The sequence below is a fragment of the Sceloporus occidentalis genome, unplaced genomic scaffold, assembly GCF_023333645.1.
Source record: "Sceloporus occidentalis isolate IW3139 unplaced genomic scaffold, rSceOcc1.0.p SCAF_3, whole genome shotgun sequence".
In the NCBI taxonomy this organism is placed as follows: Eukaryota; Metazoa; Chordata; class Lepidosauria; order Squamata; family Phrynosomatidae; genus Sceloporus; species Sceloporus occidentalis.
Window position 1 is genome coordinate 77,125,077 of NW_028316983.1, and position 13,638 is coordinate 77,138,714.

Sequence of the window (13,638 nt, forward strand, 5' to 3'; positions counted from 1 at the left end):
TATTGACAAGGCAAATCACACTATTGGACAAGGGGCAATGATGCTACTTTGTAAACTGAAGGCAAAAGACAGAATACTGTTAGATCCAGGTGCACCAGTATTTTGCACCAAATATTATTTTCCTTTCATTTTAGATGAGGAATGGGGAACTTTTGGTCTTCTAGATATTTTGTATTTCAACTTGCATCAGCCTCCCCCCCCCCCGCCAAAAGTGTAGCCTATTGTAGCAGGTTACAGAAAATGAAGCACCCTTCATTTTCCCTCCACCCCAGAGCATAAGATGGCTGTGAAGCTCTCATATTTAAGAGTTAAGAGGAGAAAGAAAAGGCAAGCCTCTTCATGATGCAAAACCTATCTAAGTGTTCCTCCTGACTTAGCAACATGTTCACCCGTCCTTCAGAACATCCCAATATAGTCACAGAGTGAAAATAAAGCCTTTAACACACATTTTAATTCTACAGTTCAGCTAGAAAACCAATGGCAAAATAAAACAGAAATGGTTTTTAGATATTAAAATAGCACATCATGGTGTTCCAGAGAGCACTAGCATGACTTACACCCATGTAAATGAATCACTTTAACATACATCACTGGCAAATAATGCTTTGGATATAAGACCAACAAATGTAAAAATCATACAGCATCAAGGAAAGCTTTCCTTAGATCTGCCCAGTACTTCAGTGCAACAGTGGGAGGGCTAGCTTTCATATGCTATGTACAATGTAAGTTTTAACGTGTCAAAAAAGAATACATTTTGCAGAAAGATTTGTTTACTTTTGAAGAAAAAGACTTGCAGTTAAAACAACTGTGGGCAAAATCAACAGTAGCATTTATAAGGAAAGCATTTCTCCTCCATTTTTGAAAAACAATTGGCTAGGAGGAAGGAAAAATGTGCTCCTGCTTCCAGGAGAAAGTGCTACTTCCACCTTCTCTGAAAAGCACATCACTTTTTGGAGGTCTATGTTGAGTGAGCATGTTCCTTAAGAGTCATCTGGGACCTCTTATCTGGCTTGCTGGCACCTTGGTTATTTCCTTGTCCTCGATGGTAGGCATATCGGTAGATGGATGCTTTTTCTTTCCTGCCAATAGATGAAGAACACAAGGAAGTTCAAGGAAATACCTTTTAATGGTGACAGAGCTGCTTCGATTAAACAGTCTTATGACAAATTGTTTGGCAGAACCACAGAGCAAAATTGTTTGCCAAAAAAAAAAAAAAAAAAAAACCCTACTCAAGGACAAAGTGTAAACAAAAATGATTTAATTGTATGTATTGATTATATTGTACACCTTATTATTGTTGTGTGCCTTTTGAAACTACAGATCTAAGAGGTTTGTAACTATTTGTAAATTAATAAATAACAGATCAGTTTTTAAAAAACAAATGCTAAAGAGAGATGTAATTTGTTAACAACAACAACAAAAAATTACAAAAATTCCTGTTTCACAGTCACTTGTCATGAACATATATTAAGTGCCTGACTGGAGCCCTTGCACAAACAGCAGCTATGTACTGAGTGGTCCTTCCATGCAGTCAGGAATTTCCTATTCATTGATTCCCTGATAGTGAGTCCCATCTCTCTGTGTTGGGATCTGATTAATATATCTCAGAGTTTGGGTTGAAAGTTGGATTTAAGAAGGCACGAACACTTTTTTTTTTGAACATCCCAATATGGTCAAGCCACTGAAAGCATTCCAATCTTACAAAGTTTTGGATGTAGAGCTCTAACTCATTTGTTTGCCAGCCAGAGTCGACTAAAGAGAAAGCAGGGTAGAGATGATTGGGATACAGATTGTGCTGTGTGAGTCAGAACTGCTTCTGGCATTCTCCTAAGATGAAACTGTTTACCCCCACCATCCCCCTCTCCCCTTTCTTTCCTTTCTGGCTTTGCTAGAAGACAAAATCTAGCTCTATGGGTCTGCATCCCAGTAGCCCAGGTTAAAAATGATACTGCATTGTTCCAGCCAGCATTTTGATTTCTAAGCCCTTGACAGGGTAATTGTTGTAATGGGGTATTTTGGTGAGCCCTCCGCTGGAAGCTGTCCAAGCAATGATTTTTTTCCCCTCCGAATTCTGTAAATGGATCCTTTTCATTGAGCCCACGCAAATGTGTCACAGTTGAAAACTGAAAGGTTCCCCCTCCCCCTTCCAACTGCCTCTAGCAGCAGCTACAAGCACCCAGATCTGCATTTAAAATGTTCAGGCACATGTAGGAGTAAAACTGACAGATTATAATTATCAATAGACAAGGGGGAAAACAAAAATTAATTTCTGAGGCAAAACATATAATTTGCCTTTAAACTGTAATAGCTATGCCATTCCTCATGCAATCTGTTGCTCTACAAAAATCACACTTAAGTTGTCTGAGGTTCCAGCATCTTTTCCTTGCCCTAAATTACATTGACCTACTGGAATGTGAGGCAGACTTTCAAATGAGTGTTTGCACACCACACGGAAATGTAAAAGTAATAGACAGCAGAGACCATAAACTGATAATGCAACCCTATACATGTGTACCCAGTGATTCTAATGAAGGCCCATCTAGCTCTATAGTTCTCAGACAAGCCATTTTAAAGTAACAGTTGTGTATCCAAATAGACACCCAGTTATGGCTTTTGGACACCCAGTGAAGATAAACAGATGCATGCAATTTAATCATATGATTCCTTCCCATGTTTAAAAGCCTTTGGTAAGTTATTATTTATTTATTTAGACTGTATTTATGCTCCACTCTTCAGCCACAATGGCTCTCAGAACAGTTTACAGATTGCTAGTTTGACAGTTCCCTGCAAACCAGCAAAATAATAAAATCCACAAATATATATCTTTTGAAATCCTATATCCATTGTGGGTTAGGGATTTTGTGTTTTCTTCTTTTTAATTCAGGCATTTCCTGGTTTGGGGGGCGGGGGCGGAAGGTAATAAAAATTGCTAAGATATTGATGTGCGCAAATGTATTTGCAGCTCTGTTGGCTTCCTCCCTAGAAAAAACCCTCACTTTCAACACAGTCTGAAGCTTCCACTTATGAACCTGGAAGAATGCCAATAACCAATAAAAATTTATTTTAAAAATGCCCTGTCTTGGAAATAATAAATTACAAGTAGACTAGTTACCTGCAATAAGTTACTTTTCTTGGCATCACAGTAACATTTTAAAAGCATCTGGAACCAAATCCCTTTACAGGAGTAAATATTAATGGTCTTGGGTTATTTTTAGAAAATACCTTTCAAAAGCACTTTAGAAGCATTTGACAGAAATTTTTCAGGTTTTATGCTATTTTAAAAATTAACCCCAAGGTTTTCTTTTAAAAAGGAATGGCACAAAAGTAGAAAGCATGGGGGGGGGGGGATTATTCAACCAGTTGCTTTTTTGAAAAGAAAAGTGTATTGTGTAGGAGCAACAGATCACTTACAAACACAATAAATTTACAGGAATAAATTACTCTTAAAAAGTAATTTTCCAATCTCAGATAATTCTGTAATAGTCCAAGATAGTAAAACACATCTCTTTCACAGAAGCTGTTGTGATTCTGGGGATGGGTTTCAGATTTTAGTAGGTTATAGAACCTGAAGGCAAGCTAAAAAAAAGCTCAAGCTCTTCCCTTGATTTCAGTAGCTGATAGTGGGGCTCGACAGACCGCCCCAAAAGGGTGGGCTGGGAGCTGTCCATTTTTCCTCTGGAGGGACGCCACAGCAGCCAAACTGTGCGGTGTCTCTCTGGATGAAAAAGAACCCGGGAAAACCAGGTTCTTTTCAATCCACGTGGCGGACGTCACAAGTACACCATTGGTGTATTGTGGCACACCCGTGATGCAAGTGCAGCACCGCAAGGTATGGACATGCGCCCCATGTGGACGGGGCCACACAGTCATGGTGCCGCTGGCACGAACTAGGGTTCCAGAGCATGCGGTTGCTGCATGCTCCAGAATCCTATAATCAGCACTGGCATGCCACTTCTCACCTGTCTGTCACGGGCCAATATTTCATATTGACTGGAGCTAAAAACCAAAAAATGATGGCCTGCAACACTCTTTCATTTCTACCCCATAAAACAAAGAATCCTTAAAATAGCTGTGGCAACTTATGATATGGAAATGTAATCTTAAGACTGAGTCAATTCCTCATCATCAGACGTGAAAGAAAGTGTATCTTATGAAAATATGCTCAGTCTGAAATGGCATTTAATTAAACTGGATTTACTAAATGGTTCAGAAGACATGTTTTCCAATTAACTCAAGCATTGCACAGACAGGTTATTTCTGTGCCTGCAAACCTTCATTTCTCTGACATCAGAGTTCCAACTTTGGGAGAGGTGACAAGTGGGAGGATTGGGATGTTTTCCATGGGCAAACTTGCAGAGGCTTGGATATGCAGGATCCCAATCCCTCCATGTATTGTACCCCCTCAACTCTTCCAATTTGGTGGGGCAGTCCCAGTTAATCTTCTGTCTTTTCACTTTTTCAGTTGCTTTTAAAATGTTCCAGTTTTTCTTTTCTCATCCCATTTTCCTCTTTTGTTCTCAGTTTACTTCAGTTGCTGCAAACTGAGTTCAAATGCAAAGTAATCTGCATTCAACCAACTCAGGAGTAGTGGAGAAGGAGAGGAGAGGTAGAATCCTATCCTTCCCAGTAGGCTCAGGCTAAATTTTATTTATTTATTTACTTTATTTTATCAAACGGTTGGAGCCTCTCCCTGTTTTTCTGTTCGTCCTCATTAATAATATTTGCTATCTTGACCACACTCTGATGTTCCATGCCTATATGTGTCCCAGTTTCCATCTTGCAAAATATAATTACATTAATTAAAAATTGTTTGCAACTGCTAATATAGAGAAATGTGCACAAAATACATAAGAATTTCTATGTGGATTTTTAGTTTAACATCACAAGTGGATGTAGATATGGGACAGAATACACTCAAGATAGGAAACACAATAAACCATGGGTAGGCAACCTTTTTGAGCCCGGGGGCCGGGTTGCTATCCCTCAGACAACTGGGGGGGGGGGGGGGATGAAGCCAAAAAATAAATAATTAAATAATTTTTAAAAAATTAAATAGATAAATAAACCGGGACAAATGTAGGGCAAAATTTTCAAATGGAGGACACTTTTTTAAAAAATGGAGGACACACGAAAACATTTGCTGATTTTTAAAAAAATGTTAATATAAATGCATGTTTCTGAGGCTTCTATAGACAATGCCCCCCGTTGCCCACCGCTTGCCCCCCTTGCCCGCCACTTGCCCCCCCTTGCCTGCCTCCTCCTGATAGGCCAAAGGCCCCATGCCCTCACGCGAGGGGCCAAAGGTTCCAGCGGCAATTGGCAGCAGGACCAGACTGGGGCCGGTCCCAAGGCCTTGCCGGGCCGCATCCGGCCCGCGGGCCGTAGGTTGCCTACCCCTGCAATAAACCGAGAGAAACTGACAGATGAACAGTTCTGTCCATCTCTATAAGCACAGTTTATGCAGTCCACAACACTGTTTCCCTCACTGAAAAGTTAAAAAGAAGGTAATAAAGGTGATAATGGGGGGGGGGGGTTGATCTACATCATCTTCATAATATAAAGAAATTATTTTGTATTCTAAATTCAGCCTCCACAGTGACAATATACTCCAACCACTTACTGGCAGGTAAAAGGTTAATAAAAAATGGAGTGAGCCAAAACATATTTAATATAATTTTGATTCATGAGACTTTGTCTAATCAGTCTCATTTTCTGAGCTATCACTATTAGCACTTTTTTGCTTGTTTTGAACCTTCAATTTTTATCACCTTTGGTACATGTAATATCTGAAAAATCACCTGGATTGAGACAAGCTTGTCTCATCTTTCATATCTCAGTTCATTTCCTACAAGTGTGTATTTCTAAATGGAGACCACTTTTTCACATGCAAAGAATGAAGTGATCTTGAGCAGGCAAGAAGCAAAAGAAGTCAGAGGACATATTGAGCAAAGGCTCTGCTACCATCTTGCATAAGGTATCTATGTGACAGAATTTCAGACTGAATGCCTGACCAAATATGTGAAGATATTCTGCAGTCAGTGACATTTTAAGTGTTTTCCAACATAAATTCTTTAATATGCTTAAAAATCAATTAGAGGAGGAGTAAAGGCCAGATAGCTATAAACACCTTGTAAACAATTTATTTATCACCATAAATTAACTATATAACAATATTGTCAGAGTTTAGTCTTGTGTGGGGAAACCAAAATGTCTTGTGGCATTTGAAAGTAAAGACTAACAAGTTTTATTTGGGCATAGGTATTTGTAAACTGTAGCGTAAGCCTCTGGTGTAGTTTGCATTTGTTCACAAAAGTTTATAATAAATAAAGCTTCTTAATCTTTAAAATGCTTTTGTAGTTTTTGCACAGCATTTGTTTGGGGTTTTATTATGGATTTTTTTGTTTGTTTGTTTGTTTTAAAAAGGTCTTGGGGAAAATGGGAAATCACACCCTCCAATTATCCCATTTTGGTAGGGGCAGTAGAATAATCCTGCACTTCAGAAATAATGAAGCTCAACACTGGTTTAATAGCCACGGTTCCATCCTATGGAATGCTGGGATTTGTAGTTTGTTGTGGCACCAGAGCTCTCTGAAAGAGAAGGCTAAATATCTCACAAAACTATAAATCTCAGAATTCCATTGCACTGAGCCATGACCATTAAAGCAATGTGAACGGCATTATTTCTGCAGTGCAGATTAGACCTATAGTGCCATTTTTCAACTGCTTTTTAAAATGTCTCAGTTTCTCTCTCTTCCTCCTACTTTCCCTTATTGTTCTCAGCTTAGTTTGTATTCAGTTAATTTGCGTAGGCAAAAGCAAACTGCTGCAGCCCCTGCTAGTTTGCCTGTTCTTCATCAGCAATACATTTTGCCATGTTGACCACACTGTACCGTTGTTGGCTGTGTGCCCTAGTTTACAGCTTTTAAATGCTGGCAGATATGGGGAAATCCTACTGTCTCTAACTTGAACTTGACATACCTCTGTGTTTTGGAGAATTAGAGATTTTCAGGAGTTGGTCCTAAACAAACTGCACACTGGGAAGGTAAAAAGGTTTTGATAATACTAGCAATATTTCCCAAGAGAGATCCAAAGATATTCCTAAAATATGATAAACTAAGAACAGTTCTCTAAATAAGTTCTCAGCCCACTTCTGGATAATTATTTTCTATAACTCCTTTAATAAGTGAAGGGTTAAATTCATCCCTGCCGATCTCATCCTTTCTGCCTGGGTTTCTTCAGAACCACTGAGACACAGGATTATCAAATGATGACCAAATTTTGGCAATGCCATCCACAACCAAGATTGTCATCCACAGCATTTGTTTTGGTAATTTTGTAACCAAGTTTATTTTATTTTTTACAAATTTCACAATGTTTTAAACAAAAATCAAGGTAAGGGGAAAAAAATGTAAAACCAGACAGATAGGTTACAAAAGTCTTACCATGTACGTGAAATGGGTGCCAAAGGTCTTTGTGTAATGGTGTTCAGTCTGTAGTAATCCAAAAATGTTCTGGCCACGTTCCTTCCTAGTTTCATATCTGGGAGTGCTTAATTAAGGAGGATTGTTTAAAATAGTTTCTAAAAAGCTAAATACACCATAAAGGTAAATTACTGTGAAATAATGTGATGCATAAGCAAATTTTAGAGGAATTGTGCAAAAGAGGTGAAATATTCAGGAATGATCTACATGTTTATTAGCTCCAGAGCTCCCTCTAGCATGAATTAATCAAGCACACCAGATGGTAGATGCTGCTAGTGTCTGGATCAGTCTCCTCAGCTATTCCTCCTAAGCTTCCTTGTCCATTCTCCTCCATTGGACCATGTGTGTTAGAAAGCCTCCCCTGCTCACCCCAAGCATTGCCTGATGTCCTTGGCTGAAGTGGAGGATGCTACCTTGACATTAATGTTTAATTAAACACCTGGGGCTGGTTACAGGAAATGCACAAGTCGCTTGTTACAGCAGCAACTAGTTTGTTTCCTGATACAATTAAAAGTTTATGCCCTATAAAGCCCTACATAGGTTCTGTCTAGCCTGTTCAAAAGGCTGCATTCTCCCATATGAGCCAGTCATCTTTTAGTCCCACTACCTCATAAGCGCTTTTGGTGGTTCTTCTAGGTGCCTATTCCCATGGCATGGAACTGGCCTTTCAAGAGAAACTGGATTGGCCCTCTCCCACATGCCTTTACACGAGCAGGCAAAAATCTTTCTATGGCAAATACATAGTCCAAAAGCTAGGGAGCCTTCCTCCATCCCCACAGCTCCTGCCATGGAGGGAGAAAATGGGAGGAGAGGAACATAATGTTGGTTCTAGCAGTCCTTGCACACCTAAATAGAAGTACTTCATTGCCACTGTCTTTCCCTCCACCCTCTTCTATAAAGAGAGGGTCCCTGGCAGGGCAGTGGTGTGTGTGTGTGTGTGTGTGTGTGTTTGTGTGTGTGTGAACACTTTTTAAAAGAATGGGCCCTCTTACAGTAGGTGACAAAGGAAGACTTTCCTCTTTTCCACACAAGACCCCTAGGGTATGACACTATTTTCATAGATGCTAGCAATTTCTGCAGGTATGCATGTGCTTTATTCCCTTTTAAATTATGTTCTGAACTCCCTGGTGCTGGAAGAAAGGTAAAGTATCAGTCAAACAAACAAACAAACAGCTAGTCTGATTGATTTCTGTATGGGGAAAGGGTCACCAACTTAAATGTATGCATCAAACCTGAGATGCCTTATTCACACAGACAGTTATTTCAATATTAAAGCATACTTCCACCTGTTTCAATTGATAGGGAGAGACAGGTAAGGAATAACAATTTCATAATCAACAGCAACAATAATTGCACAAATACCCGTGTGATTTTGCCATTCTACAGCAGTTGTTCAGCTCATGAAAGATCACATCCTGAGGTCTTGATTGCATAGCTCTACTGCACACTCAGCTTGAGATCCTACACTATGGTTCCATAGTATTAATATACACACATAGTTATGCAGTGTTTAGACTATACCATGCTTATTGTGAATGCTGACATTGCACAACCAGTAATGTATTTCCTATTGTGGTTGCTTTCTGTCTCATTGCACAGTGAAAAATGAAGCTAAAGTTCAGGCTGGTTTAACAACGCCAGTGAATCGAATGGTAAACTGAAAGTTCTTGGAATTATACACTAGCCAAGAACAAGTGCAACAGTTCAATAAGAAGAATACGTGAAACACATTGCACATTCATGAACTGAATATGACCACAGTACAATAGCTGAAAAAGTACAACCACACACATAAGGGAAATATACATGTGTTTACTGCACCAACAGGATTCCAGCTGCAATCTTCCACTGATTCAAAATGGATGAAGAACAATATCAGAACTGGGGATAAGTGGACAAATGCTGGATACTTTAGGAGTAATAAAGCAATTTTTCAAATGCATAATACACAGACCATCCCAGAATATCCTACTATAAATGTGAAAAATATTATGATGGGCAGTGATTTTGTGTGGATTTCTATTTTTGTGGATAAAGGTATTATAGCTTTTGTGACTGTGGAAACTTTGTGCCACGTACTAAAATTGTGATTAACTGTTCCCTGCTTTGAATTTTCATAAGTATAATATTTCTTGGTTTCTATATTATATTTCTGAGTTATAACAAAGATTCTAAATTCTAAATGAAACTTTCATTATTCTTCCCACGTACACATATGAGGGAAATAAAACAAATGACTACAAGATGCAAGGTTTACACTCAGTGGAGAAAGCCACACTCATGATTGTTTATTTTTTTAAACAAAGAAAACAACTAATGTAAAATAATCTAACACTTAGGCTTGTGGCAGAAAGCTGACCAATACAGGTACTACACAAAAGAAACCAATCTAAATAGTTTCTAAATGAATTAAAGCCTAATTGTAGAAATGAGCCTCTGAATGATTGCAATTAAATTGGTAGAGATGACAAAGTGGTAGATATGCAGGATCAACTTGTGCTGGCAAAGTTCAAGTTTTTAATGTTTTGCTTCTATTAAGTCTTTGGCTCGCATACAACAGATATGGGGATAAACTAGTGCCTGGACTATTCCACTTAAGGTTGTAGGTTGAGGTAATACCACACAGCAAAATAGCATGGTAAGGAAAAGGTTACTAGAACCATCTTCAAGATAGTTTTCTATGTGGAAGGTGTTTGTTGTTCCTATACAAAAGAATTCAGTCATGTGCAGTCTCTTCTACATTCCCAAGTGACACAGTCCAGATTGACCACCTCATTTACTGACTTTAAAAACAGGGGTTCAGACTCCTGAAGATAACTAAGCTTTCATTTTTTTTGAGGGTGAGATTAATTAAAAATAAAAAAACTCAGCGATCACTTCAACCAAAGTCTGACATCAGCTCATAAGCAACACTATTTTTCTTGACTAATTTGCTTCAGTTTGAAATTAAGACAGACAAGTAAATGGTAAATCAAGTAAATCGGTTTGAAGTGCTGGTGTGTGGGCGACATGGGGATATAGCGTTTGGATGACACATGCCCCCATGTCAGCATCTTGCCACCCAACTGATCACTCAGCGGCCAGCATCATGCAGCTCCCTTGGCACAGATATACGTGCCAAGCACACTGAAAATAGTGCTGAAAAGTGCTGCAACAGCGGCAAAGGTGCCTTTTTGTCAGCTCTAAAAGAAGTGGCATTTTGCCATTGGGTCTTCCATTATAATTATTACATCATCAGCAAAGAGTCTAATATTGTAATTATGTTTTTTAATCTTGGCCCCTCTTAAATGATTATTTGACTTTATATCTTTTATTAATAATTCTATGATTAGCAAAAATAGGAGCGGCGAAAGAGGGCAGCCTTGTCATGTGCCTCTCTGGACTTTTATAAATGTAGGTCTTTCTCGACTGATTCTTATTTAAGTTTTTTAGTTATTATAGGTCTTTCCCAGCCAATGGATAAAATTATTCCCTACCTTAATTTTTTTTAACAACTCCAATAACATGTCCCAATTGACTGAGTCAAAAGCCTTTTCCAAATCCAAAAAAAACAGCAAACCAATTTTTTGTCACTGTGCTGCTCATAATATTCTAAAATGTCAATTATAATTCTTGAATTTTCTCTCATGTGGTGATTTGGCATAAAGCCCCTTTGTTCCTCCACTATCAAATTATCTCAACATTTTTTTAACCGATTGGCTAGAATGATTGTGAAAATTGTGTAATCATTATTGAGGAGTTATATTGGTCTTCAGTGTCTTTGTCATACTTTGGTATCAAGATAATTTCTGCTTCTTTCTATGAGTCTGGGATGTTTCATTTTCCAATGGAAAATACAGATTTTTTTGGGAAATACTAGACCGATTTGGTTTAATAACAGGATGTAGAATCAATAAGAATAAATCAGCTATACTGACAAACAATATGATAAAGAGGGGAGAAAAACAATTGGAAGAAAAATCAGGTATAAAAGTAGGAAAAAAGTTAAGTATTTGGGAATACAGATTACAAAAAAACCTAGAGAATTGTTTGAAAATAATTATATATGCTTATGGAGTAAAATAAAAAAAAGACTTGATTAACTGGAACAAACTAAATTTATCTCTAATGGAGAGAATATCCACGATTAAAATGACCTCTTCCTATTTCAAATGTTACCAATTATAACTTCCAATAAGGTGTTCAAAGATTGGAATAAAGACTTGTCACAATTTATTTGGAGAGGGAAAGAGCTGCGAATTAAATTAAAACTGTTACATGCCAAAGAGGTGGACTAAGCTTTCCAAATTTAAAATTATAGTTTGAAGCATGTTGTTTCTTCTGGATTAAAGAATGGGTTATGTTAAAAAATGATAAATTGTTGGACCTGGAGGGAGACGGAATAAGCTATGGGAGGCATGCTTATTTGATCTATGGGAAGGACAAACAAAATAAGTTTTTTGAGAATCATTGTATAAGGAGAGCCTTGATTAGAGTGTTGAACAAATATAAAAGAAGGGTAATAACAAAAATGGAGGGGTGTATATCCCCCCCGTGAGTCATTTTATAGAAAAGAAATGATTAAAGAAGGAAAATGGTACAAATATAAAGATATATTGGAAATGAAAGATGGGAAGTGGGAAATGAAATCAAGAGAAAAATTGAATACAGAAAGTTGGAATATTAATTGGTTCACACACAGATAAATTTGGGAAAGATATAACTTTAGAACATTTGGGTTTGAATTGAACAAAGGAAAATCTGAATTGGGGGAAATTTTAACAGAGGAGAAAGACAAACTGATGGGGAAGTTACATAATGTTATTTTAAAGATATGAGATGGAAGATGAAATGGTTAAGGAGCAAATGATCAAATGGGCAAAAAATATTGGGCACCCCATTCTAATGTCCCAATGGGGAAAAGTGTGGGAAAATGGTATTTAATTCAGTCTCTCAGAATCTAAGAGAAAATTTCTATAAAATGTTTTTTCAATGGTACTTATCACCAGATAAAATTGCAAAAATTCATAAAACAAAAAATAATCTTTCTTGGAAGTGTAAAAAAGAAATAGGCACGTTCTACTATTGTTGATGGAAGTACAAATCAGCAAAAAAGTACTGGAAGATTATAAATGATCAAATTAGTGAGATCTTGGGGCGGGGGGGGGGGGGATACAGTTAAAACCAGAATTTTATCTATTAGGAATATTTGATGGGGAAATAGAGAGCAAAAATAGAAAAAAATTATATGATTACTCTGGCATAAATTTGTTTTGCACAAAAATGAAAAAGTGAAGATAGACCAACAATGGAAGAATGGCTATTGAAAATATATGATGGGATGGGGGTGGACAAATTAACACAAGTTATAAGAAACAGACCCAAAGAACAATTTATTGAAGAATGGGGGAAAGTAATTGAATATCTCAAACGGAAATGGGGTAAGGTAGCAGTAGCGAACTTGCAATTAATATAAGGGGAGATTGGATCCACAAAGAAAGAAAAGAAATGAAGAAAGTCAGATATAAACAAGAATAAGACGGGTATTGGTAGGCAGGAAGTCAGTATGAATGGGATAGTATGAACGGAAGATGAAGAATAAGGAAGAATAAGGGAAAATATCTATGGAAAGAAAAGAAGGTCGCATATAAAGTAGAAGGTTTAAGTAGGTGCAGAAAGTATGAGGATGTAGAAGAAGGTATGTGTGTTAAAGAAAAGAGGGAAAGATAGGATGGTGGAGAGTGAAGAGAGGGTAGGAATAAGAAGGAGAAAGGCTTAAAGGTAGGTTGGGAAAGGAACATAAATTGCAGAAGATAAGAGGATGCATATGGAAGGATAGAAGTAGTTGATGGTAGGTAGAGAAGTATGAAATTGAGATAATAAAAATGTGAATGATGGCTATTGTGTTTGAAGAAAGGAAATGTACACATTAACTAGATCTGAATATACTTACCTTATTTTTCATCAGCAACATTTATTTTTGTGTATGTGTTTATGTATGGATTTCTATGTATGTAATTATTTGTATTGATTATTTTAACAAATAAAGATTTTTTTAATAAAAAAAATAAAAATAAATAAATAAAAGAAGCCTCTTTTTGAATCAGCAAACTGCCGGATTGGGGATGTGGCGGGCAGTTGCCATGCCCCCAATCTGACGCTGAAAGGGGCAGTGGGA

General features: G+C 37.5%; 1 protein-coding gene across 1 annotated transcript in view; it reads right to left on the bottom strand.

Moving 5' to 3' along the window:
- Positions 1 to 289: 289 nt before the first annotated feature.
- LOC149316264 (BEN domain-containing protein 5-like) overlaps positions 290 to 13,638 on the bottom strand; it is a 1,092,722-nt gene continuing 1,079,373 nt past the window's right edge. Inside the window, exons 12-13 of the mRNA XM_089515099.1 lie at positions 7,443 to 7,539; positions 290 to 1,079 (exon numbers count right to left, since the gene is read on the bottom strand). Of these exons, the coding sequence (XP_089371225.1) occupies positions 959 to 1,079; positions 7,443 to 7,539 (218 nt within the window). The 3' untranslated portion in view covers positions 290 to 958. The remainder of the gene's footprint in view (positions 1,080 to 7,442; positions 7,540 to 13,638) is intronic.